The sequence below is a fragment of the Vidua macroura genome, chromosome 18, assembly GCF_024509145.1.
Source record: "Vidua macroura isolate BioBank_ID:100142 chromosome 18, ASM2450914v1, whole genome shotgun sequence".
Lineage (NCBI taxonomy): Eukaryota > Metazoa > Chordata > Aves > Passeriformes > Viduidae > Vidua > Vidua macroura.
Window position 1 is genome coordinate 6,975,327 of NC_071588.1, and position 24,193 is coordinate 6,999,519.

A 24,193-nucleotide genomic window follows, 5' to 3' on the forward strand; every position below is an offset into this window, starting at 1 on the left:
ATTTTGACAACAAGGGAAGAAGAAAGGCGAATGGCAGGGCTGGAGAGGGGAGCTGAGGAGTGAGCTGCTGTCCTGGGGCTGCAGTTCTTTCCAGGAGAGCTGCTGTCTCCAAGTGCCACACAGCGAGCCCAGCCTTTGCCAGCCATGTCCTGGGGGTCCTTTCCAAGTCAGACTTCTTTACCTGTCAAGTATAAGGCAAGAGATTAAGGTATATTGTTCACCTCAGTGTATTGTGATGTTTCTCTCCAAGGCTGAAGATCAGAAAGTTACTGTAGAGGGGTTTTGCTAAAGAATAAAAGCAAAGCCCCAAGGAGGGTTTTGCAGGTCTGGCTTTTTGATCTAGCACAAAACTTTGTTCAAACATTGGATGGTTTCTATATGTTTGAAAAGGATAGAGGCTTTTGCTGGTTTTGTAAAGCTAGATCTCAAATCCAGGGCAGAAGACAGACTCAGCCCTTAGCCTGTCCCATCAGTCTCTGGAACTGATGCAGTGTTCCTGAAATCCCCCATAAAGCAGGCAGAGCCACCCTGCTCCCTGGCATCCCGGGAGGCAGGGGGTGCAGGGACAGGGAGGATGTTCATCCTGCCTGGGGCTGGGGTGCCAGGGGGGCACAGAGCACACAGAGCAGCAGGATGTGCCTGCCATCCAAGCAACTCCCACAGGTGCTCAGTAAAACCACGGGAATCAGACTTTTTCCTCTCCTTTTATTGGTTACAAATGATTTTTCTCTCCTTTTGAAGGATTCCTACCACCTGTTCCTGTCAGCCAGCAAGATTTGCTTTAGAAGCTCATCTTAAAAAGGGAGAAGGGAGGGATATGGGGTATGTCAGGAGCCTTGAACCACTGAGAGTTTGCCTTTGGAGATTCACAAGGGAAGAGCAGGAATAGGGAATGCTGTAGGGAGGTATTAAATGAGGCCCTTTTGTTTCACTCCTTGTAGAGCATGAAAATGCCCAAGGCATGAATACTCTGTTAAGATTATTCTTGAACATTTAAATGTCTGTTCTGGTAATTTATAAAATGAAGGGGAGGGAAATGCCTTACACAAGGAAGAAAAGGGAGACCTTTACTGGCATCCAGGACTGGTAACTGGGGAGTTGTTCTCTTCTGCTGTGGGAACAGGGGGAGAAGGTGGATTTATCTTGTGGATGCAGAAAAGCATTTGTCCCCAGAGATGTGGTGTGGCATCGGAGAGGCTGACTGCTCCCTCGGTGTCTTTTTCCTTCTTTCCTAATGGGGAATATCATTGCCTCCTTCCTGCCACTTGTGCTTGTGTTCAGTCTTAAAAGAGGACAGGATTTTTCAGAAACATGCAGCACCCAGCATAAGGGGAATCTGGCTTTGGTTTTAACAAATTCATGGGAAGAATTCATACTCATTCTGAGCAGGTTCTCTGAGCCTCTGGCAGGCTGAGAGCTTGTTGGGAACAGCCAGCTCAGAGCCAGCCTGCCTACGAAACAAAGGGCTGAGGAGAACCCTCTTAAAAACACAGGAATACTTGCTGTCTGTGAGAGATTGTTCCAAAATTTGTTCCCTGCTTCCCATCTCTATATATAAAATAATGGGTGCTCTGTCCCTTCTGGCCTAATTCCTGGTTGTGGAGTGACCATAAGGTGGAATGTGATACCCCAGTCATTGCCATTAGCCATGAGCATAACCTGTAACAAAGCCCTGTTGCTTGTGTTTTTCTTGTGACAGTTAGCCCACTGTGAGGTCCACACCCCCAGCATGGACCAGTGCTACTGTTTTCTGTCTCCTGGGAGCACTGACAGTGCAAAGCAAATGTAGGTCACTTCTGTGTTAGGGTGAGGAAGCAGGAGGATGGTGTGGATTTTATTACTTTCAGATATTTGGGCTAGAGGCTCTCATGCTGTCAGAGCTGAATCAACTCTCAGCCAGTTTGCACGCAACATATGTGATAGATTTTGCAAATGAATATGTTAATGTGGGAGGAGGTGGTTTTCCCTGAAACCAACCGCTGGCACTTTGGAGTGTTGTGCTCAAAAACAAAACCATATTGTGTCCTCAAAACCAAAACCAGTGGCACCAGCCCTTGGATTCTGCCCCTTGAGAGATGAGGCATTTCATTTGTAATCGTTGAATTGATTAACCATTTTGAGGTCCATTAGAAGAAATGCATTTCCCCTCCCTGCAAGGATCTGTGATGTCATCTCCAGTTAGTTTAATATGAGCAAAAGTACCTCAAACCATTGCTGAAGGGCTGAGATGAAGAACTGCATCATTGCACTTCCCTGTGAGCCTCTTTGGTACAGAAACTATGAACTGCTTTTTACTGGACTAAGAGTTCTTATCAGTTGCAAATATTTCTCTTTCTGAGCCTTGCCTCGTGCAGAGGGCAGCACTCCTCCAGCCTGTGGGACCTGGAGTTGATGGCGAGCCAGGTGGCTCTGGGGGAGATGCAAAGGCTCAATTCTGACTTCACAGAGAACTGCTTGAAAGGAAATACAGATATAATGAGTGAATGCTGATGTCTGCTGTGCTAATGGGGAGTGGAAACTCTCAAAAATGAGCTTAGACCCCCATTTTCTTCTCCTAGTGTGCTAGAATCTGGGAATACAGGAATTTGCCAAACCCAAGTAGCTGGTTAGTACAGGACTGTAGGCATGTTTGTGTGTGTGCAGTTTGGAAAAACTGTGACATGGAGAGGACTTGAAGGAAAAACTTAGAGTGATTTCAGTGGGATTGTTGGTACACATGGTGAACATGTAAAAACAAGATTATGAATTATGCAGCAATTACTGTCTCGGAAAAGTATCTGCAGGCTAAGCCCACATACTTAACTTGTCTCTTTTCTTTCACCCAATATTGAAATGAAAATGTGCAGCAGTTTCAGACCAGACTATTCCTGTGATTATCTTTGCAGAAGTCTGAGCCTGTACTTGTTTGTTGCCCGGGACAGAGGTTAGATGTGGCAGTGCCTGCCCAATTCCAGCTCAGAGGGTAACGTGGGGATTGTGAGAGTTCTGGCTCTGCCTGGGGAGAGCTCAGAGCTGTGAGCTGCTGGGGCTCCTGCAAACCCCTGGCACCAAGAAAGCCAAATGCCTCAGTCAGTAGGGCAGTGAATATTCTCCTGAGCTACTTCCCTCACTACAGTGAGTAGTCTCATGCACGTCAGAATCACAAGGGTTTTCCATGGCCTTGACAACCTGCAGCAGATTCCATCCAGCAGCCTTGTGGAAATTGTTGTGCTTGATGATCTTTGCAGGGCCACTGCAGTGGATGTAAAGGGACCCCAAGGAGTCAGTGGGAAGAGGAGTGTAGAGCACACACATTTGTGTTTGCAAGTGCTCAGTGACTGTTCCAGGCTTTTTGCACATCCAGGTTGGCATTGCAGCGATCCATGCTGCCTTGCACCCTCCAGCCTCATAAGACTTTTTTCCACAGCCATAAACCCTCACACAAGAAGAGATTCAAGAGTACCTTTTCATTAATAGGGTGTGATTCCATTGCAATGCACGGCACAGTGTTCCTCTGTTAGGTCTTACTAAATGCCAGGTCATACATTATCCTCCAGCATATCCAGCACTAAAATATTTCCAGAATTTCTACTGCCCATTGAAGAATTCACACTTCATCAAAGGAGAAAGCTGGAAGGAGCTTTGCAGCTGCACTTCACACACTGAAATCATGCTGAAGGAGTTTGCCTTCTGCAGTGCAGTGAAGTGTTCTTTTCTTTCCCTTATTGCATACCAAACCACTCTTTCCTGTTTAGAAGGGAAAACCAATCATCCCTGGCATTTTTCTTCTCGAGCATTCTGCAAAGCCATCCCTCAGATGCTGTTGCTTTCTCTTAAGTGTGGTTCCTGTCGACCCAGGTGGGACAGAAAAGATTTTTCAGAAGATGCAACACCTTCCAATGTGAGGTGTGAAAACATTATCACAAAAAATCAAGGATTGAGAACTGAAGTGAAGGAAAGCTCCTCTGTTCTAGAACTTTTGTTATCAGTAGTTCATAACTGTGCAACACAGTCCAGTTTTCTTGATAGTGGGCATGTTTAAAGGTAGAGTGAACTTTTTCAATCTTAAAAAGCAAAAGGCCATCTGTGACTTCCTGATGCTGTTTACAAACATTTTTTTTTGCCCGTGCTGTGCTGTCAGTAGCTGTATTTATTCATGGCTCACTCTGTGAATTAAAATGTTGAGGCAGCTCCTGACATGCTTCTTCCAGCACATCCTTTTGGAGTCAATTTTTGGTTGCCATAGGGACCAAATCCAAAGGGCACACACCATTCAAATAAATGTTCCCTGATTAACAACTTGCAGCTTCTCCCTTAAATATTTTAATCATCTATGATGCAACTGGAAATGTTGTTGAATGTATTTAATCTGTTCATTTCAATATCTCAGTTTTTCTTAAGATGCCATTCCAGTAGCTCAGGAGCTGGATTTTGACCACGCAAAGAGAAGTGACGCCTTAGTGCTTTTGAACTTGGAGGAAAATTCTTCCAGTTTCTCTTCATCTTGACCCTGCATTTTCAACCAAGTTAATGGCAAGAGGTGCTGCTCCACAGCTTCTAGTAAAATGGAGGCAGCTGGGTAACTGGGGAACATGCTGGTTTAGGGTAGTAATGTGCTGCTACCATGGGAGGGCTCTGTCTGGAAGGGGCCTCCTTGTGCCTGGGAATGAAGAGGGAGGGCAGTGGGAGAATGCAGGGTATGGGGAGCTGCTGGTTGGAAATCTGTGGCCCCACTTGACAAGCACTCGACCTCAAGTGTTGTTTTCACAAATTATGAGCATATTAGCACTAATGTGACAGCAGCTACTGAGCTGTGAGGGCTGGACATAACAAACAAACAAGATGGGGTTTTGCTAATTTGTGCATGGTTGGTCTCTCCTCTCGGTTCCTGCTTAGCAGAGACTGTCACCTTGCAGCACAACTTTGCATTCTCACAGCTCCAGCCATAACATCAGGTATGGATCTCACTCTGAAACTGTTTCTAAACAGATCTGTTTGCCACCCTTTAGGAAGGAAGAAAACTGGTTTTGGGGGCTCTTTCTGCCTCTGATGCAGTAGGGAATAGATAATCTCCCTGCCTTCCTTTGGTAAAAGCTGCCCGCTGGTGGGAAGCCATGGTGAGAACCCAGCAGTAACAATTCCCCTCTGCCTGCTGCTTTTCTTGTGGTGCCTGATCTGGTGCCAGTTTTCCATGCCAGCAGCAAGGGGAAGCAGGTAGGTAGGAGCCAGTGCCCCTAGGCTGAAGGGTAAGGTATGAACTCATCTTGATTAGCTCTGTGGTGTGGATCCATCACCACTTAATTGGCTGCCAATAGCTCCCCTAATGAAGGATGATGGATTGGGCTCCAGGGCTGTGGGAAGGGGCCAGCCTGTCAGAAGCAAGGATGTTCAGGAAAACATGTCTCACCTGGAAAGGATGGAGAGCCAAGAGCTTGAGCACAGACAGTTCTTTCCTTGCATCAGGACATGCATCAGTTGTCTTCCAAGGCAGAGACGGGGATTTCTGTGACCCTGCATATGCTTGGCTAGTTAGGACAATCATCTGTTCCCAGCAGAGATGATCTGGTTTTTCAGAATGTTGTTTCTTGCCTTTTTCTGGTTTTGGTTAGCAAGTGTGCTTTCTCAGCCAGACGTTGACTTAACTTCTCCAGGCTGGAAGATCCGAAAGGTCATTCACGCTCCTCCGGAACAGTCTCACTTTCTGATTTTACTTTAAATCATTCTTTGGGAGTTTGGAGCTCTCTGATGTCATTTAAAAAAAAGAATCAAAACCTTCATAAGACTGTGCAGATGAAACAAAATTGTTGTCTTAGCCCACACAGGGTATTATGCAGCCTGGCAGATCCCTTCCTTGTAGCAATAAGAAAAGGATTTGGCATTTAACCTCTTGAAATTAAACCAGAGTGTGAACTTCAATAGTTCAATCTTATCGGGGCTTTGCTAGAATAACAAATTGTGAAAAAATGTAATCATGTCTCCAATGTGACCTTGGCAGATCTGCCTCTGTGATGTGAGAGATTAGGTAACTCTAAGCAGATGTCTGTTTATTTTGAAAATAATAGTTATAAAATCTTTCTTTTCCCAGTTTGTTTGCACTGCCTGTGAAGGATATGACAGAGAGAATTGTGGTCTGCATGGAGCTCTGTGTTACAAGCTGCTCTATTATGCTGAGCAGTAATTGCTCTTGGAGGTTTGAGTTATCGATCTATTGGTGGGGGTTCAATTTCAGTGTAAAGACCTGTGTTCATGATTTAATTGGAGTGATTAATAACTCACTCGCAGGCTAGATGGGAATCGATATGGATTTCAAACAGCAAAAGTAGTACATTTTCTCAGGTAATGTAGTATTTGATGGTTTATTATTTGCCCTTGTTTGCCTAATTAAAATCAAAAGATTCCTTGGTTTATAACAGTTCTTGGTTTATAAAGCTTACAGCTGGAGTTGAGGATGTGTGCTTGCTTGCTTTCATATTGGAGGAGTGACTTTCTAAATAACTTATTTACCTTGTTGCTTGTCTGTCACTCAGATTAGGTGTACAAAAGGCCATCATACATAAAAAAAAAGAACAAGACAAACATACCTCTAGCATACAACTACCAGAAGCTTTAGTAGTGTTTTCTGGCCAGGGAAGTAGAGTGGCTCCTATGTCACTGGTTTGTAGGCATTCAGCATCTGCTTAGGAGCATTGCTGAAGAGATTTAACCCATTTGATCCAGCATTATAGCCCTGGATTAAAAAGCCTGTATGAAACTTTCAATCTCATTACAACGCCAGCATCCACAGTAGGTGATTTAGCTGCAAATCCAGTTCCAGCTTTGCATTGAGATATTGCCAGAAGCAACATTGCTAGGAAAATGCAGTGTGACTTACTTTGGGGGGATTTGAATGGTGATCCTTCTTCTTTATGCTGTGGCCCCAATCCTTGTGTTTGGCACCCATTTTCATTCAGCTCCTGCAGCTTTGGTGTGTCATCATGCATGCTTACAGCTAACATGCCTCGATAGAGCATGGAAAGCTCCCAAATCTCTAGGAATAAAACATCCCATTAAAGAACCATAGAGCAGCAAATAGGCATCAAGTCCATAGATTTTATTGCTGCTGCTCCTCAGTTTCTGCAGGAGGGGGTGAAAGCTTTCTGTGCTTCAAGCTTTGTCAACAAAGGCTCCTACCTACAGAGCTGGCTGAGGAAGACACTCAGTGTAGTGCATTTGAATTTTCTTTTTGATTTCTACAGTCCAGTAAGCTTTCTGGTGGATGGCAGATTCCTATGTTCAAATTAATCCTAGTGATGGCAGACCTTTTCTTATTGATTAACATTCACAAACATCTTGGTATATATGTGAGCCACAGACTGAAAGCACTGGTCTGGATGGAAGTGTTTTAATTTTAAATAGGTATTTCTTTAAGAAATTTTTCCTACCAGTTCTGGAAGAATCAAAGTAAATGTAAATTTGCTATGCTGGAGTTTTTGGTTGGGGGAGAAACTTTAATTATACTGAGAGTGGGGAATTGCAAAGCCCTTGAGGTGGTCAGGGTAACCTGAAGCCCTTGGGTTGCATCAGCTTTACCAGGGTGGTGGTGACCCATACCTGGCCAGAGCTGGCTCTGGGGAGTGCCCGCAGGATGTGTCTGTGCAGGAGAGAGGAACTCTCTGCCCAGGTGTGCCCCTAACGTGGAAATCGTGGAGCAGGTCAGTTCCTGGCTCTGTGGTAAAAATATGAGCTGCTTTCTGTGTTGTGACATTATGAAAATGACTTGAAGATATTTCACTTTTTAAACTTGGGTGCTTCGGGAGGGCGCTTGGAAGTTAATTCTGAGGACCAAGCTGACAGCTTTTTGCCACTGTTGCTTTCTTCTAGGTTGAAAAGCTGAAGGCTTGTTACAGCCCCAGCATACAGCAATCTAGCAGGTTAAATGACTTGGGCAACACAGTTTATTAAAACTGGCAAGTGCTCGCTCCAGTTCTCTTCCTGAGAGTCAGGGCTGCCTGGGAGAGTAATTGATAGTGGCAGCTGTTGGGAGGGTGTTTCAGATTGCGGCGGGTGATGTGACTTGACAGACAGCTCTGTACAAATGAACTGAGTGATAGGGGACGAATCCAGACCGGGCTGGGAAGAGCTCCCCTCTTGGTCTTGGGAATGGGCTGTGGGAGCTGCACCAGGAACAAAGGCAGCTCCTCAACACACGGGTTCAGAGCCAGGCACAAGGGCTTGTGCTCACACTCAGATTGCTTTTCTCTGTGAGAAAACACTGTCATTTTTTGTGGAAAATCCACCAGGAGCCCATGGTGTTCAGAGGAGCCCATGGCACAGGAGAACATTGTTTTGACACAGCCTAATGTGTTGCACTGCTGTCTTGATGGAAACTTGGCCTTTGCTTCTCAGTAATGTTAAAAATCGTCGTGTGGCACAACCTTGGACCCGTCCAGACAGTAGTTTTATGTGCAAGTCCCACGTCTTTATGTCTTATCTTGAGTTGATTTGCATTAAAATAGGTGGAGGAACTCTGTGCTCCCTTTGTTGGGGAGCTTCTGTGCTGTAGTTCTGCTTGCCTTACCTTTGCAAACAGCCTAATCGCTTAAAGTCTTAAGTAGTGCTACTCTCCTAAAATGCAATGAAAAAGCCATTTATATAAAAGCAAAAGCCATCTAGGGATAAAGAATTAGCACTTAAATATTGATTTTCCCTTGTAAGCACTCTACCAGCATCAGTGTTATCGTTGTCAAAGCAAAATGCTTTATTCTCTCTTCTGGTTATGATATGTTCCATATCCACAATATATTATGCAGCAGCCTAAAAGTTCCATTAAAAACCACACAAAATGTTTACTGATGTTTATTTAGTTATTTCTTTGTTTTGACCTACTGCTGTAAAGTCCTGCTCTTCTTTATTGCTGATGTTTCAAAACTCTTCTCTGGGACTCATCAACTCGCTCTGAAGTTCTCAGCTTCTTGCCATGTGTAATTCCTGTGGTGCTGCTTTTCTAGCATTTCTTGCTGGAATATGGAGCAGGGTTCACCATAGCCAGTCTGGCCTCTGTCTGTTTTCAAGGATATGTACAGGGCGGATAGATGGGCTACAGATGGTGGTTGTTGTGTTTCTTGGGAAATTGCCATTGGTAAAGATGTCATTGATGGATGTAGGAGAGGAATTTCTTTCTCACATCACCCCATCACCCTTGCTGTTTGAATGCAACAAGGGAGACTGCAGAGGGAGGCTGCAGAAAGACATCTGAATGACTCCACTTTTCTTTTTTTCAAGAGACAAAGGAAAGGCGTGCAAGCAAGATTAGATTATTTCCAATCACATTGTACGTGTGTTGACAGTCCCCTTTCAGCAGCAACCAGCAGCTTGCAAAGAGCAAGAGGCAGGGCTGGAACTGCTGTTGCCCTAAGTACTGTTTGTATAACACAGTAACTGCTTATTGGAGTTCTCAAAGCAGCCTTTACATGTTTAATCCCTTGCACTTGAGCTACTCTTAATCAGCTTGAAAGCAAATTCCTGTAACAGAAAGGTTTAATTTGTGTCTGGGACTTTCTGTATTGTGCTTAGCCTGCAGTGCCGTGTAGTTACACACTGGCAGGCATGTCACCCTCTGCAGCCTTGGGGATGGGCAGTGCACGGTTATTCCAGTCACAGATTCAGAATTCAGGGAACTTTCAGATGGGGTCTTGGCTGATGGTCTCTCAGCTCGGCTAACTCCTCCTGAAGCACACTTTACACAGTAATTTAAGCTGTTGTTGACTTCGGGGTTTCCCTTAACCTTCACCTCCGGTTTCTGCAGATTTACACAGCAGGAGCTAAAGCTCTCTGTGCTTTTAAAAATTGTTAACTTTTCTTCTTTACCAGTTGAAGCTGGAATTGGATGTAGCCCAGTACATAGGGAGGTTAACCTTTTGCAGCACTCCAAATGAACAAATTAGTCGATAAGGGAGGCAAGAATTACTAATCGCAGGTTGCTGGGATTTTTTTCTTGTTAGAGCAGTTTCAGCCTTTTCTTCCCTGTCTCTCACACTCAGTCATCATTCATCCCTGTGAGATCAAGACATGTTTCACTATCTGTTCATTTAAGAAAACCTCTCAATGGAAGAAGTCCAAGGTGTTTGGTTAGAAAATAAACAAAAGTTGGCATGCTCAAAAGGGGTAGTGCTCTGCACGGTGGAGAGTGGCAGATGTGATCCAGCCTTCCCATAGCATGGCTGGAACATGAATCATTACAAATGTCAGATTTCCTGTGAAGGGACAAGCTGAACTGACATGCGTTCAGGTTTAATTAAGGTTGAATTATTGGAGCTGACTGTCAAGTCTTAGGCAAATTGGCTCAGCCTGTTATCATTAAGCATGAAAATTACTCTAGGACTTGGTAAAAATAAACACATTTTTGCCTCTAGAACATTGCGGTGTGGTTGGGTGGGTCTGTGTTTTTGTTGGGGCAGTTGTGCTCAGCTCCCTAGGTCCATCTGCTCAGGAGGGCTGGATTAGCAGCCCAAGAACAGAAATTTCTGAAAGGATCTCAGTGCAACCTGATCCAGTTTGCACAAAAGGGAATATTTGGTTGCTGTCCTTGGGATATTTCCATATATGAGCAGCAGTCAGCCTGGTCAGAACTTGGGCATGCAGGAGTGTAGTTCTCTTAGGAGGGATATTCAAGTATCCTGCTGAGAAACTACAAAGTTTGAGATCCTGATCAGAATGGGCAACATCCCTCATTAAAAGCATTAACTTTCTGAGGGATTTCAGGAAAGATCTCAGAGACTTCCATGTGTGCATTGCAGCCATCAGGAGGAAAAATGACAAAGTCAACGAATACCAGCATTCTCCCCTTCTTGTGTGGTGGCTGAGAAGGCTTGGGGACTGCTCTCTCAGATGTTTTTCCCCTCTTGCCCATGAATTCACATCGTATCTTTCCCTTCTCAGTGCTTCTGCTTTTGTGCAACATGGCTGCAAAAGGAGAGAAGATACTCCCACTCGTGCCTGTAGCTTTTCTGGCGAGGGGGAAACTGGCACGTGGATATTTTCATTGCTGTCGAGAATGAAACGCAAAAACATTGCGGCACTGCATCCTGAGAGATGGAAGTTGGCAGCAGGAATTAGTCATGTACCCCTAATACTAACTAGCACAACCAGGCTTGGCTGGTCAATTCAGTCAGCAAGGGAGACTGAGCTTTTGCTTTGAGAAAATTGCAAATGAGAACTAATGCTGAAACCACAGGGAATCAATAGTTGCACATAAAACTGGTCAAACAGCTGCTTTTAATGTGGGACTTTATTGATTTGTTTTGGATCTAATTGACTTTTTACTCAACTAACTTTTGTGGTGCCAGTGTGTTTTGAATATACACCATTAGTCTACATTGCCTATAATTACACAATATGAAGTTTAACTCTGTAGGAGGAGGCCTGTTGGATGCAAAGAGCTAATGGGCTCTGAGGAAACCTATGCTCAGGAATGAAACCAAATTGCTTTTAATGGGTAGCTCCTGAAAAATAGTGGAATCTACAGCTGTGAACACACTTGATCCAAACCGCAGTGTTGGGAGCCCTGGCTTGACTAGGCAATGACAATTTTTCAACAGTTAGCAGTAAAAATTGAGGAAAATTTGCAAACATATTATAAAAAATAATGATGCGCAAAAGCATTGAGAATTTTACTTCAAAAATAAATTCTGAATAGCATTGGAACCAAGTCTAGCTACAGCTCACAACCAGGTCACCTGTGATGCATGAATTCATATTTGATAAAGGAATTCACTGAAATGAAAGGCTTATATTTATTGTAGAGATTAATTTAGGATCTCCAGACATTGTGTCAAACCTGTAAAGATATATAAGGTGCTGGAAGGTACAGTGTTGATAGTACTTGCTGCCAGCCAAAACACTGGTGTTTGGAAAGGCTTCTGTTCCTGTTACTTGTGGGTTTGAGGCCCCAGGACCTCAAGACATTTTCAGCTGATAAATATAGTTCATATGTTTCCATTCGTCCTCTTCTTGCATTCTTAATTTATACATTTACAGTGATGAGCTGATTGATTGATGGCTGAGGGAAATGGTGCATTGGTGAGAGTGCAGGCAGAGCCAACAGCAGTGTGGGAAGCTGCCTTTTATCTCAAGGGAGGAGATGCCATCACCACGTGGGCATTCTGGGTACAGAACATGAGCTGGTGTGCTGCAGGCTCTGATTCATGCTGTCCTCCTCCCATCTAATGCCAGCACGGTGGCACACTCAGGCTGTGGAAGTGGCACTGGGGGCTCTGGCCTCGCATGGGCTGGTTCACAGACCCTGGTCAGAGCTTCTGCATGGCCAGAATTAGCTCACAGGGTGTGCTGTGTGTTATTTCCACACCCTCCTACATCAGGAACTGGCTCGGTCCTTTGATGAGACGGGAGAATTTCAAAGGTGGAATTTGTTTGTGAGGGTGTTGGGAGCATGTTAATGAGTGTAGGTAGCATCTCCTGCCTGTCTGCAAGGCAGCGAAATGCCAGCAGCCCCCAGCACGTGTTGGTGGGTAACAAAAGCGTGTCTCCTAAAAGTCAGAGGCGCTGTGTGTGCACAGTGGGATGTGTGAGTGTGAAACACACCGACAACCTTGTAGCCCATGAAGAGCTTTTCTTGTAACTGTGGGTATGTGTGCACTTAAGGATCCACAGATTATGGGGAAAAGGGAGTTACAGTGGGAGTTGAATTGCTTTCATGTTGGTCCTTTCAGTTGTCTTCAACCTTTTGGATACTGCTTGATCTGAAATATCTCTTCTTTCCTCCCTTTTTCCTTTCCAGCCTTTTAACTCTTTGGGATGCTTTGTTTAGCTTAATTATGAAAAATGGCAGGGTTTGGCACCACAGAAGGAGTAATTCCACACAGAATTCTCTCTGTAGGTGCATTTTGCAAGGTTGCAGCATTCCTGATAGTCTCAGCATGCTGAGCATACAGATGTTTGCACTCTTTGGGGTGAGCAGAATTACATTTGGTTGCCCGCTGACAGAAGTTCAGTGTTCTCTGTTCTGTTCTTCCACACAAGTGTGTGGCCAGGGGACAGCAGCATCACAGCTTCTCTAATCCTTTGCTACAGAGATCCCAGGTACTCTCTATCCTAGAAGACAGGTAGGGTTATCATTAAGGATTGATGCTTGGCTCCTGGTGCATTGGAGCTGGAGTTGAGCCTAAATCCGATGTGGATTACCTTGAAAGGGCATTGAGAAAATGAAATGTCTTAATGATGAGGCCTGTGTTTCATGAACATGAAACTTACATTGAGCAGGAAATACTGTAGCAGTAACTTGAGATATGTTCACACTCCTATTGTACATAACCTTGGGCCCCTGAAGAAGTCACAAAGCTGTGTGTTCTCTGTAGTATGCATTCATTTAATGACAGCTAAGTCTCTTGCACACATGCTGAAAGTACTGTGGACTGGCCAGTCAAGGACAGCGGAAGGACAGACTCAAACACACATCCATCTTGTAGCAGCAGTGCTCCCACGGCGCTCCCACGAGCTGAAACATGACTTGTTTTTTCCCAGGCATATGTTCTACCAAGCAGAGAAAGACAGGCAAACCTTTCAGCACGCACTTTGTTCTTTTTCTTGTTGCTCCATAAGGTCCCACCTTGAATGACAAGCCAGAAGCGAAAGCAGCCAATGTCCCAAAGGTGTCTGGGCTAGAGCGGAGCCGGGAGCTGAGCACCGACGTGCCCTTCGCCCTGCCCATCCCCAGCCCCCAGCCAGTCGCTGCCGTCGTGACTTCGACTTCCTCAGCGCCCACGTCAAGTGCCAGAGCAAGCCCCCTGCTGAAGAAGGAGCCAGTGATTTCAGCACCAGCACCACCCAGGCTCACGCCTCAGCCGCAGCCTCGGCCGCAGTCGCAGCCTCAGCCTCGGCCGCAGTCGCAGCCCCAGTTAATCCCTGACCTTCGGAGCCAGCCTCCGAGCCACATCCCTCCGCCTCTCAACTACCAAGTGCATCACCAGGTGGCCCACAACGGACTCAATAATATCAGGTAGGGGGAAGGGATGCTCACGTCATCTTCAGGCTGCTGCAGGGCTAAAGCTTGTTTCCAATAGGTGGAAATTGCTGGGAGGCAAGGCGAGCACTCATCTGGGGTGAGATGGTCCCTGCTTTGGATATTGGACTTCATGGGCTGACTCCAGGCTGGTTTTTCCAGCTGTAGTGGATCAGTGCATTTGAAACGTGATAAATGAGGGGATGAATGCACACCTTCTGGAGAAAGGGACGTGCTCCTTTCAGTCCAGTTTCAAGTAAAATTTTGCATGGTCTTGTCTGAGCTGGCTAGTTCTTGACTTAGAAATTTACGGTGGTTTGAGTTTGAGCAGCGCTTTGTTCCATATTTAGAAATTCTTCCACTGCTCATGGTTCTCAGTTTTTTTGGCTCACCAGCATCAAAAGAGGGATATCTGTGTTGGACTCTGATCCTTGTGGGTCCCTTCCAGCTCAGTATATTCTGTGATCTGTATTGAAAAATGCTGTGTCCCTGGAGACCAGGGCTCCCGTGTGGGCTGAAAAATCTGCTTCAATCTGACATGTGCAGATCTTGCAGGAGGCTTAGCTCTGCTGTTTAAATTGCCTCCATCCAGTAAGGAGGGTGGGTGAAAATGGTATGGATAAAATGTTTCTAGAGAAAAGAGTTTAGTCAGTCAACTGGAACCTGTATAGTCTTTTTGCTGGTACAGAAAACATGCCTTGCCTCCCAAGCAAGAGCTAGACTAGTTTAAACAAGATGAGAAAACTGATTTAAAGCATAATATTTGACTGCACAAAGGTCAGAATATGAATACAGAGAGCTGCCATTAATGTGTATTTCATAGTATTCTGCATACTTAAGCTCTGTTGTGGTTTTATCTTGTAAATGCCACCATAGTATAAATGGTGAATAATATTTCAAGCTATTCGAGATCTCTCCAAGGTTTAACTTGCAACAGATATTCAGTACTGTGGGAATTACACAACTAATAACTGCAGTGATAGTGTGTTTCAGCCCACAAAACTTAGATCACTTGCAATGGAGTAATAATAATAGAAGAAGATGTAAAATACAAATTACTATGAGAAAAATTATTAACATGGTGTGCATTTGCATGCTTGTGTGACTACAACTGCACAGCACATGTGCAGCAGATCCAGTGGGGTCCCAGTCACTCGTGCTGTGCAGCTCTGCACTCCCAGAGCAGCAGAAAAAGGAATTGGTGTCACTGTGTCCTCTGGTCACAAGGATCCACGTGGACACTGCAAGGTCATCAGAGGCTCCATAAAGGTGCAAAATCCAGCTGCCTCTGTGGCCCTCATCAGTACTTACAGATAGCTCTGAGGATTGTAGCACCGGAGGAATGTCCCTCCAGAGAGCCCAAGGCCCGTTCTGCCCTGCTGGAGACGTTCATTAAGATTCTCTAACTATCTCCACTGCCATTAAGACAAGCAAAAGCATAACCTGGGGAGATCAATGTTCCATAGTTGTGTTGTCTCTGGCAGTGTATTTCTTGTACCATTTCAGTCCTGTATTGTAACATACTCTTTGTCTGTCTGTCTGTCTCTCTCCCCTCCCTCCCATCTCTCTCTCTGCAGCCGGAGCAGCAGTGCTAGCAGTGCAACGAGCATCAGCCTCCCGAAGCACCTGCCCCTGTCTCCCCAGATTCCACCACACCATTCCTCCGGCCCAGCTCTGCCCCTCTCCATCTCTAATCTTGCTACCTCGCACTTCTCTCTCAGATCGCAGACCCAACACCAGCACCATCCGGCCATGTTCGCCACCCCACCCACGCTGCCACCTCCACCAGCGTTACCCACCAACAGCCTCGTGATACCAGGGCACCCTGCGGGTAGGTCCCTTCTTCTCCAGGGCTAATCGGCCGTGCATGCACTGGAGGGTGTTGAGAGATGGGCTGGCTGGTGGGCAGGTGAAATACCTTGACACAGACCCCTCAGTGTGTGCTGGAACTGTGACAGTGCTCACAAAACAGGTAGGAGACCTTGACGTGCTTTACCAGATGAGAGATTGTAGACACATCACTTCCTATAGGAAGTCTTCAGAACAAATGCTTCAAAAAAAAAAGTCCTGTTTCAGGGCATGAGTTGTCCAGTGTGGCATTCCACAGCCATCAGATATTTTTTAGATTAACAGAGAAGTGATGCACAGTTTGCTCTTCTCCCCTTTCCAAAGAAAGCTGCTGCTGTTAGAACTGATGAGGAAATACTGTTTCTACAATTGTTCTAACCGAGCACTTGAATGTCACTGAATCCCCTGCCTGATCCTTCAACCAGCAGCACATCCTGCTGGCAGAGCAGGATCCTCTGCCTGCAGCAGCACAACTGCTCTGTGCCTATGGCTCCGTGGCCTTTCAGTCTGAGTCAGAGACAGCTCAGCTGACAAGCTCTGCTGTTCTACTCTCACTATCTTTGCATCCTTGTAAAAAGTTTCCTTTGTTCACCCTGGCCCCCATTCTATTGTCACTTCTGCCCTAAATGCCGTGTTTATAGCTTATCCATTAGCCTACAGCTGTCCCTGGAAGAGACCCTGGCAGCTGGAGACTTCCCAGCAACTTTCACTTGCTGGGGCCTCCTTTTGATCTGGCATTTGAATCCACAACTAACTCAGCAGGGATTAAACAGGACAAGCATTTTGCAAAAAACACACTCTCTGTTTCCTATGAAGTCAGTTAAAGGAATAAGGAAATGACAGATTTGCTGTGGAAAAATCCGATGGTCTTCCCACCCCCCTTTTTTGCTTCCAGGAGCTAAATAATGTCTCATTATTTATTACTGCTTCTCTAAATGAAAAAAAAAAAGAAAAATACGAATTGGTCCAAAGTGAGCTCCGAGAACGATGATAGTGCTGTGGGTTCCCTGCCAGAGACAGGACCACATAGGCCAAAGCTGGCAGCTGTCACGAGCCCTGGCACCATCTAGAATTTCAACCACATGGCTGGGAAGATGTTGGCAGCGCTGTGGGAGACCCATTCATTGCTTCCCCTGTTTAAGGCGAAGGACTACTGTGATGGAGGCTTTGAAAGCACAGCAAAAGGAAATAGCAGAGCGCTCACTAAAAGCATGATATTGCAGTCACTGAAAGCAAGTGTGTTTTCACCATTAACTTCAGGAGATGCAAGATCAAGTGACCTATTCACATTCAGCAGCTTGCCAGGAAACAGTAACAGTCTTGCTCCTACTAAAAGGATTTCTCCTGCAATTTAAGTAGGAGAAGCTGAAGTTAGTGGAGGGAAAGGTCTGGGTGTCTAACCCTGCAGACAGTGAAATGCCTCTTGTCTGCACTATATGAAATGCCTGCAAAATGGCACATCATAAAATCAATACAGAGTGCTGCAGAGCCAGGAGCTTCTGTTGTCATTCACATAAAACTTCCTTAAAAGCAAACAATAATTGCTGAGCAGCCCTGAAGAGTGAGACAAGAATGCGCTTCTGGTGGCATTTCTTCCCTTTGAAACCTAAAGCTAATACAAGTAACTTAGGAGCAACCCTTTCTGGGCTTCTGCTGTGTGCTCAAGGGCTGCCCTGATGTGGGATACACAGAGGAAACAGTGGTCTGTGTCTCTCCTCTCCTGAACTGAGCAGGAGTGACCTTTTTGTGCCATGCCCAGCTCATGTGTGCACACAGGACAGTGTTGGCAGGTCCCAAGGGCTGCTCAGCACCCTGCTCCTGGTTGTGTTACTCTGTGACTGGACCTGACATCACTGGCAGGTACAAGAACTTAGTTCTGATCCAGACATTGCTCAGAGCCCCTGACAGAGCTGGCCTATTCCTTTGCAATTCCATCCTTACTATGAAGCAGCCACTCCTCCAAGTGCCACTCAGCTTCTCCAAACATCTCCAGGCCTTTTCTTTTCCTGACAGAGGCCAAAGTTGTGGTGGAAGGCTATGGGCTGGAGCCAGCTGCAAATCTATCAGTCTGACTTCCAGTCTCTTAAAGAAATTGGATATCAGAGCACTTAAAACTGCCAACTTGCTTTTATCTCTCCCTCCAGAAAAGTGGATTATCTTGATGCTAACAGAAGGATTCAGTTTCTTTAAGTCATGCCAGATTTAAAAGCATAAACACACACACACATGAAATCATGCTCATACTCTCTAAAGAGGTTAGTTTTTGGACCTAAGTGCTTTCAGCCTATAGTTTTGTTTTTTTTTTTTTATTATTTGCTCAATCCAAGGAGAACCCATTATAGACTCTTTTGCTCCAGTGCCTTAGGCTTCAGTATCACAAATATATATACTTTCTGCTTTTGGATTAATTATTATATGGATTGTAGCAGTACACAGTACCTGCTCTTAGCAGTACATTTATTACTGGAAAGCAAATTACTTAGGCACCCAAAATTTGCTTTCAAATGCAACTTTCAATTGTAGGCTTCTAAGTGGTAGTAGAGACCTTGAAGTTCCCCATCAGAGTGCCTGTTTTTAAAGATCTTAACCATGTCACTTCAGAAAGTGATTGATTTAGACATTTCTAATGTTACTGTAAAAAATTGAAGTGAAAGAAATCCCTGCAGAACATGAAATAAAACTTTAAAGTGCAGGTGTTCTTTTGCCCCTTTATATTCAGAGCTGTAGTTTAAAGGGGTTGTTACAGTGAAAGAAGTGGATTCATGTAAATTCAGAATCAAGTAGATCATTCAAGACTGGGTTTGTGTCATCCACAGCTGGGGACACAGGCTGTTCTTCGCTTAAAAAATATATAACATGTTGGATGCTAATCCCTGTTTGAAGTTCTAAAGCAAAGCCACAGATAGATTTAATTGTTATATCAGCAGACATTTTGGAGAAGTAGACATCGGTCCTTACTGTCTTCAGTGACATAATTTCTAAAGCACGGGTGTCTTTCCCTGCCCTGAACCACGTTCACATTCAATGCAAGTTGTTATTCCAGAGGAAGATGCTGAGAAGAGGCCACGTCATATGGTGGAACATTTTGTTTCAGCAGTCATTGCAACCTTGATGAGAGCTTGAGGCAACTTCAGTGTTTGTCCCCTCCCCACTGATTCCTCCTCTGTATTTTCTCAAAGGAGAAAAGCCTGGAGGCAATGACAAAAAAACGAGAATTACAGCCTGTTACAAATTGAGGAAAGGACTGCAAAAAACTTACTGCAAAGAAGGCCTTGATTTATAGGATAAATGTTTCTGGTCACTGCGTGCATGTCCTGGGGCTGAGAAGCAGGGGATGGCACAGGGATGGATGTCCAAGCAGGCAGTTTCCAGCCACCCAAACCCACGGTTATCTCATTGCACTGCAGATCTTACCAAGATTTTACCTGTGAAGTACCTGTATGTCAGAGCTTAGCACACATCAATTCTCAGTGTGTGTGTGTGCCTCTGACTGTCACACACCCAAAGGATGAAAGTCAGTACTGCTTGTTTTAAAGTGAGCTGTTGGCCTCCAGAGCACTCCCCAGCACCTCACTGGTGCAGGAACATGCAGCTCCCGTGAGCCTGGGAGGTGAGGCTGGACCCCTGAGGTGTGAGCCCAGAGGTGAGGCTGGACCCCTGAGGTGTGAGCCCAGAGGTGAGGCTGGACCCCTGAGGTGTGAGCCCAGAGGTGAGGCTGGATCTCTGAGGTGTGAGCCCAGAGGTGAGGCTGGATCTCTGAGGTGTGAGCCCAGAGGTGAGGCTGGATCTCTGAGGTGTGAGCCCAGAGGTGAGGCTGGATCTCTGAGGTGTGAGCCCAGAGGTGAGGCTGGATCTCTGAGGTGTGAGCCCAGAGGTGAGGCTGGCCCTGTGGGGCGTGCTCCCAGACACAGCTCGCCGCAGCAGGTGCCGGGGAGGACAGAGGCGGGCGGGCGCGGGGGCGGGTGGGCCGGGCGGAGTGCGAGCCCAGTGATGTTTTCTGCTGTGATGACTCATGGTGTTCTCTCTTGTCTTTAGATACCAGCCTGTTGATATCATTCAACCAACCAATCATGTATTGCCAGCCTCATTCGGGGATTCTGATTGGTACTTTGTCACAGGCATCTCTCTTACCTCCACCAATGAGTCCTCACGTAGAAAACCACCACAGCATGACCTGCAGAAACAGGGAATGCCAGGTGAATATTGACTCTTTCTCCTCCGTCTTTGTGGTACTCACAGGCCCACGGGCCTCTGTGTCTTTTTTTTTTCTCTCTCTCTCTCCTCTAGATCACGAACTGCTCAGGCAAGAGCTGAACAACCGGTTTTTGGTTCAGAGTTCGGACCGGGCCGCTGCCTCACTTGGCCCGGTGCCGCTGCTGAGAGCGGAGTTTCACCAGCACCAACACACGCATCAGCACCAACACACCCACCAGCACACATTCACTCCTTTTCCATCCAGCTTGCCCCAGACGCCGCTCATGCCGCCCTCTGCACCTCCCATGGTGCGTACCCCAGCCCAAAATGTGAGGATAAGTAGAGCATCTCTGGTCAAAAAGCCTAACCCACTCTTGTCAAACAAAACCCAGCCCTCTTCATTTCAGCCAGGTGTGCTGTCCCTGCCCTTCCCACCTGGAGGCCAGCACTCCCAAAGGGACCCCTTTCTACCCAGAGCCCCCACACCAAGCCTCCTGGTCCCCCGTGCTGCTTCCCACGAGCAGATACAGCACCCACAAGACAAGCCCAGAATCCCTTTATTTTCCTTTTTGTGTGTCCTGCTGTGTATTTCTATTCCCCCTTTCCCAGAGCCAGCTACCTTTACATATCAAAAGATGACACCAACCAGGATGCCACAAGATGGGTGGCTTCCAGCCCCAAACACTGTCTCCACAACTGCTGGGTGCAGGGCAGACCGTGCTGGCTTACCCAGAGCTCTCACCACAGTGCAGCATCTCATCTGAGGCCAGTTCTGTCCCTCTTCCTCCTAATACCCGATCTGTATTGATTTAGGCATTTTATTACTTGATTACATCAACAAGCACTAATCTGTGTGTGGCTGGTTCTGCTGGGAGAGATCCTCCTGGCCGTGTAATAAGCATTTGGTCATTGAATTTGCTTGTAACACAATGGGACTTTGCTGCAGCTGTTACAAAATTGTTAGAGGTCTGCTACAAATGGATTTTGTCAGTACTTTAAAATGCACTCTCTCCCCATTTCTGGCAATTACTTTGTGAGATTGAAAGCACAAGATTGAGCTTTTTTTCCTCCTCTCAGTTTCACACTGTGTCCAAAATGCAGAAACAACCCTGTTTAAGGCTAGCAAAAGCAGCCTTTGGGAAGAACTACCAAGGACTCAAGGAGCATAGTGTTTCCCACTTTTCTTTCCCACTGCTGGCTGCTCAATGACATTCTTGGGTTGTAATCTGCTTAGCAGCAAGACAATTAAAAGCAATATCATCCACCCAAAATCCAGCCCCAGGTGTTTGCTCAGTGTACTTGTGTGTAAACACCTTCCCTTCTTTGCTTGGTCTGTGTAAAACAACCCTGAATCTTTTCTCAGAAGTCTCCTGTGTTATTTAAGAACTGTGATACCCAAGCTTGTGAACAGCTCCCTCTCCCTCCACCCATGCCCACTGATGTCAGCCCTCAGACCGAAAACAACTTGCAAGGCTCTTTTGTTATATTTCACTCACATCTTCTTATATTCCACTAGATCAGGTCTGCTAATCCTAACACCAGAGAAGAGTGTTGAAATTACAGCTGCATGTGTTTGGTAATTTACAGTATTTACACTGGAGGGGACATGGCTCCAGTAATAACTGTAATTAATGAAATTACAAATCTACTCTCCTGCACATAGAGGAGTGTGAAACAGCAGCTGACTTGCCAAATAAGCAGCTTTTCCTGGGGTCCTACAGCTCCCTTCCCTGCCTTCCTTCCCATTCCCTCCTCCCCAGCAGAATGTACATACTGTTCAGAAATGCAATGTGTGTGTGCTTTGGGTTTTCTTCCGAGATGGTACAGGACAAACAGGGCACAGACTACACACGTGGAGGTGTTAAAACCCCATGCTGGAATGGAAAAAGTTTACAGTCACCTTTTCTCTGGGGAACTCTGCCTTTTGCAGGGGAGAGAGAATATGCTGAGATTCGTGTATCTGAAGTAATTCAGCCCTTTCCCAAAGAATTTTGATGCTTAGAGGAACCCAGGAAACTGGGAGTTGGAATTGGCTGCCCCACAGTAGATGTTGGGGTCTAATGGAAAATGTTTCTTACCCACTAGTCTGTGATCTAGTTCAGCGATCCAGGGGCAAATCCCAGATGTGGACCTGGAGCTGAACTTGCCTGTGTTTCACTATGCTGCAGTATCAGGACTGCTCTCCTCCCAGAGCAGGAACCTGTTCATGCAGTGCCTGAGACAGGGTTCTGCAGTGAGCCTTGGCAGTGGCCAGCGTGGCCTGGGGGCTCCTCTCTGTTCTCCTGGGGAAGTCAGTCATGTCCCCGATGAGCGAGTGTGGAATGACCAGTCAGTTCTGCTCTGTTAAACGCTTACACACGGGCCATGATTATTTGTCTGTGTTGAAATCCTGATGTGTCTGTTACTGCCAAAACCAAACTCACCTGTTTCCTTTTTTTCTCTTTTCTTTCCAGTTTGACAAGTACGCTCCCAAATTAGACAACCCTTACTTTCGACATTCCAACGTGAGTGCTCACCTTCCTCGTTGGTTTCTATGCTAATGGTTCTGCTTGCTCTTCTTTTGCTTGTTTTCAATTGATGAGTAGTGTTTTGATCCATTCATTTCTAAAGCTCTTTTTTCCGTCTTGATTTTTATGTTTTTAAGGTACCAAGTTTTCTTTGGGCTTTTTTTTTTTTTTTTTTTTTTTTTTTTTTTTTTTTAAATTCTCTGTCTCCTGCATTTTTGCTGCTGCGGCTCTGTATGGCTGTGCCTGGGATGGCAGGGAATGCGCAGGAATTGCTCAATCAGTGGTCACTGCAGTACCTTTGCAGCTGGTGCTTCTCCCAGTGCAGCAGCCCGGAGTGCATGGCTCTTTCACAAGGTTTTGCTCAGGTCACAGGAGTAAGTCAGACTGGTGGTTTCTTCCTGGTGCTCCCCACTGCTCCAAAGCACAAAAAACTACATGTTTTGGGACTTGTAAAACTGCTGTGTGTGCTCAGGAGAGGCCTAAGCAAAATTTCACCCAGCCTACAGAACTACAAGGTGGTGTGCATGTTGCCTGTGATTAGAGTGCAGTGCAGCATCTTGTGGTTCCTTTTCTTTAAAAATTAAAGCGGGTCACATTTCAAAACAGGATCGATTTGTTTGCAACAGCAGAAAAATGCAAAGTTAATGGAAAGTGAACAAAAACCCCAAATTATGCTCTGTGCTTCCTGCATTAGTCCACAAATTTTAAAGGCACACTCATTCAGCACTGTCTCAAAAATTTATCAGATGAGTGCATTTTTCAAGTTTTGGCTTTGCTCTTAAAAATTTTGAAAGCAAATTTATTGTGTATTTTCACTGTGGCACTTGTTCAGCACAGTACTATTTTTGTATGTGCCAGGCTTGGCACCTACCTCCATTATTGTTCAAGTCATCCTGTGACATAAGCATCTCTTTTTCTTTTGTAGTTCTTTCCAACCTATCCTCCAGCAATGCCTGGAATGCCACCCATGCTTCCACATTCAGGTCCCTTTGGGTCACTTCAGGGAGCATTTCAACCGAAGGTACAAACTTCTTCTTCTGAAGGCTTTGTTCTTTTGCCGGGAGAGAAACTGTGTTCAGAGTCTTGTCTCTGGTGATTTTGCAGCACATGATTTGAATAGCAGAAGTGCAGCACAGGGTTGGAAAGGATCACCCCACAGAACTGTGAGCATCCTCTGCACAAAGCAGCCAACACTTTAGCAGAAATTTTCTCTTGGCACTGCAGATCCTTCCTTGGAAGGGATGTAGTGGTTCACTTGGGAGGTCTGCTGAAAGTGGAGGAGAAGCATACAGTGAAGTGCATTATTTTGATTGAAATATTTACAGCTCGTAACAGACCAATGAGTCCCAAATCATTTTATAAATCTAATGGTCTGAGATTGCAAAAGATAAACTGTGTTTATTCCCAGAAAAAACAATAAGAATTTGACTGCACAAGTGTGGGAACAATAGGGAGAGACTGCTGGAAGTGGGTAGAGCAATTTGAAGGAGCTGAATTTTTATTCCCAGCTCCAACACTGTCTGACCTTGGGCAAGTTGCTTAAACCTTCTGTTCCTCAGCTTCCTCATCTGTAAAGTTATCTTGCAGTGGGTTTTATAAGGGTTGATTAATGCCTGCAAGCTTCTTTGAGATAATGTGTTTAAAAGGTGCACTGCAGCTGTAACATGTC

At 45.6% G+C, this 24,193-nt stretch overlaps 1 protein-coding gene across 5 annotated transcripts in view; it reads left to right on the forward strand.

Moving 5' to 3' along the window:
* Positions 1 to 24,193, forward strand: part of FBRSL1 (fibrosin like 1) — a 502,969-nt gene that overhangs the window by 462,059 nt on the left and 16,717 nt on the right. The window contains exons 8-12 of one of the 5 annotated variants that reach the window (XM_053993750.1): positions 13,576 to 13,972; positions 15,553 to 15,806; positions 19,859 to 20,346; positions 22,471 to 22,521; positions 23,450 to 23,545. In XM_053993750.1, the coding sequence (XP_053849725.1) occupies positions 13,576 to 13,972; positions 15,553 to 15,806; positions 19,859 to 20,346; positions 22,471 to 22,521; positions 23,450 to 23,545 (1,286 nt within the window). The remainder of the gene's footprint in view (positions 1 to 13,575; positions 13,973 to 15,552; positions 15,807 to 19,858; positions 20,347 to 22,470; positions 22,522 to 23,449; positions 23,546 to 24,193) is intronic. The other 4 variants (XM_053993752.1, XM_053993755.1, XM_053993754.1 and 1 more) reach the window with 4 other exon arrangements.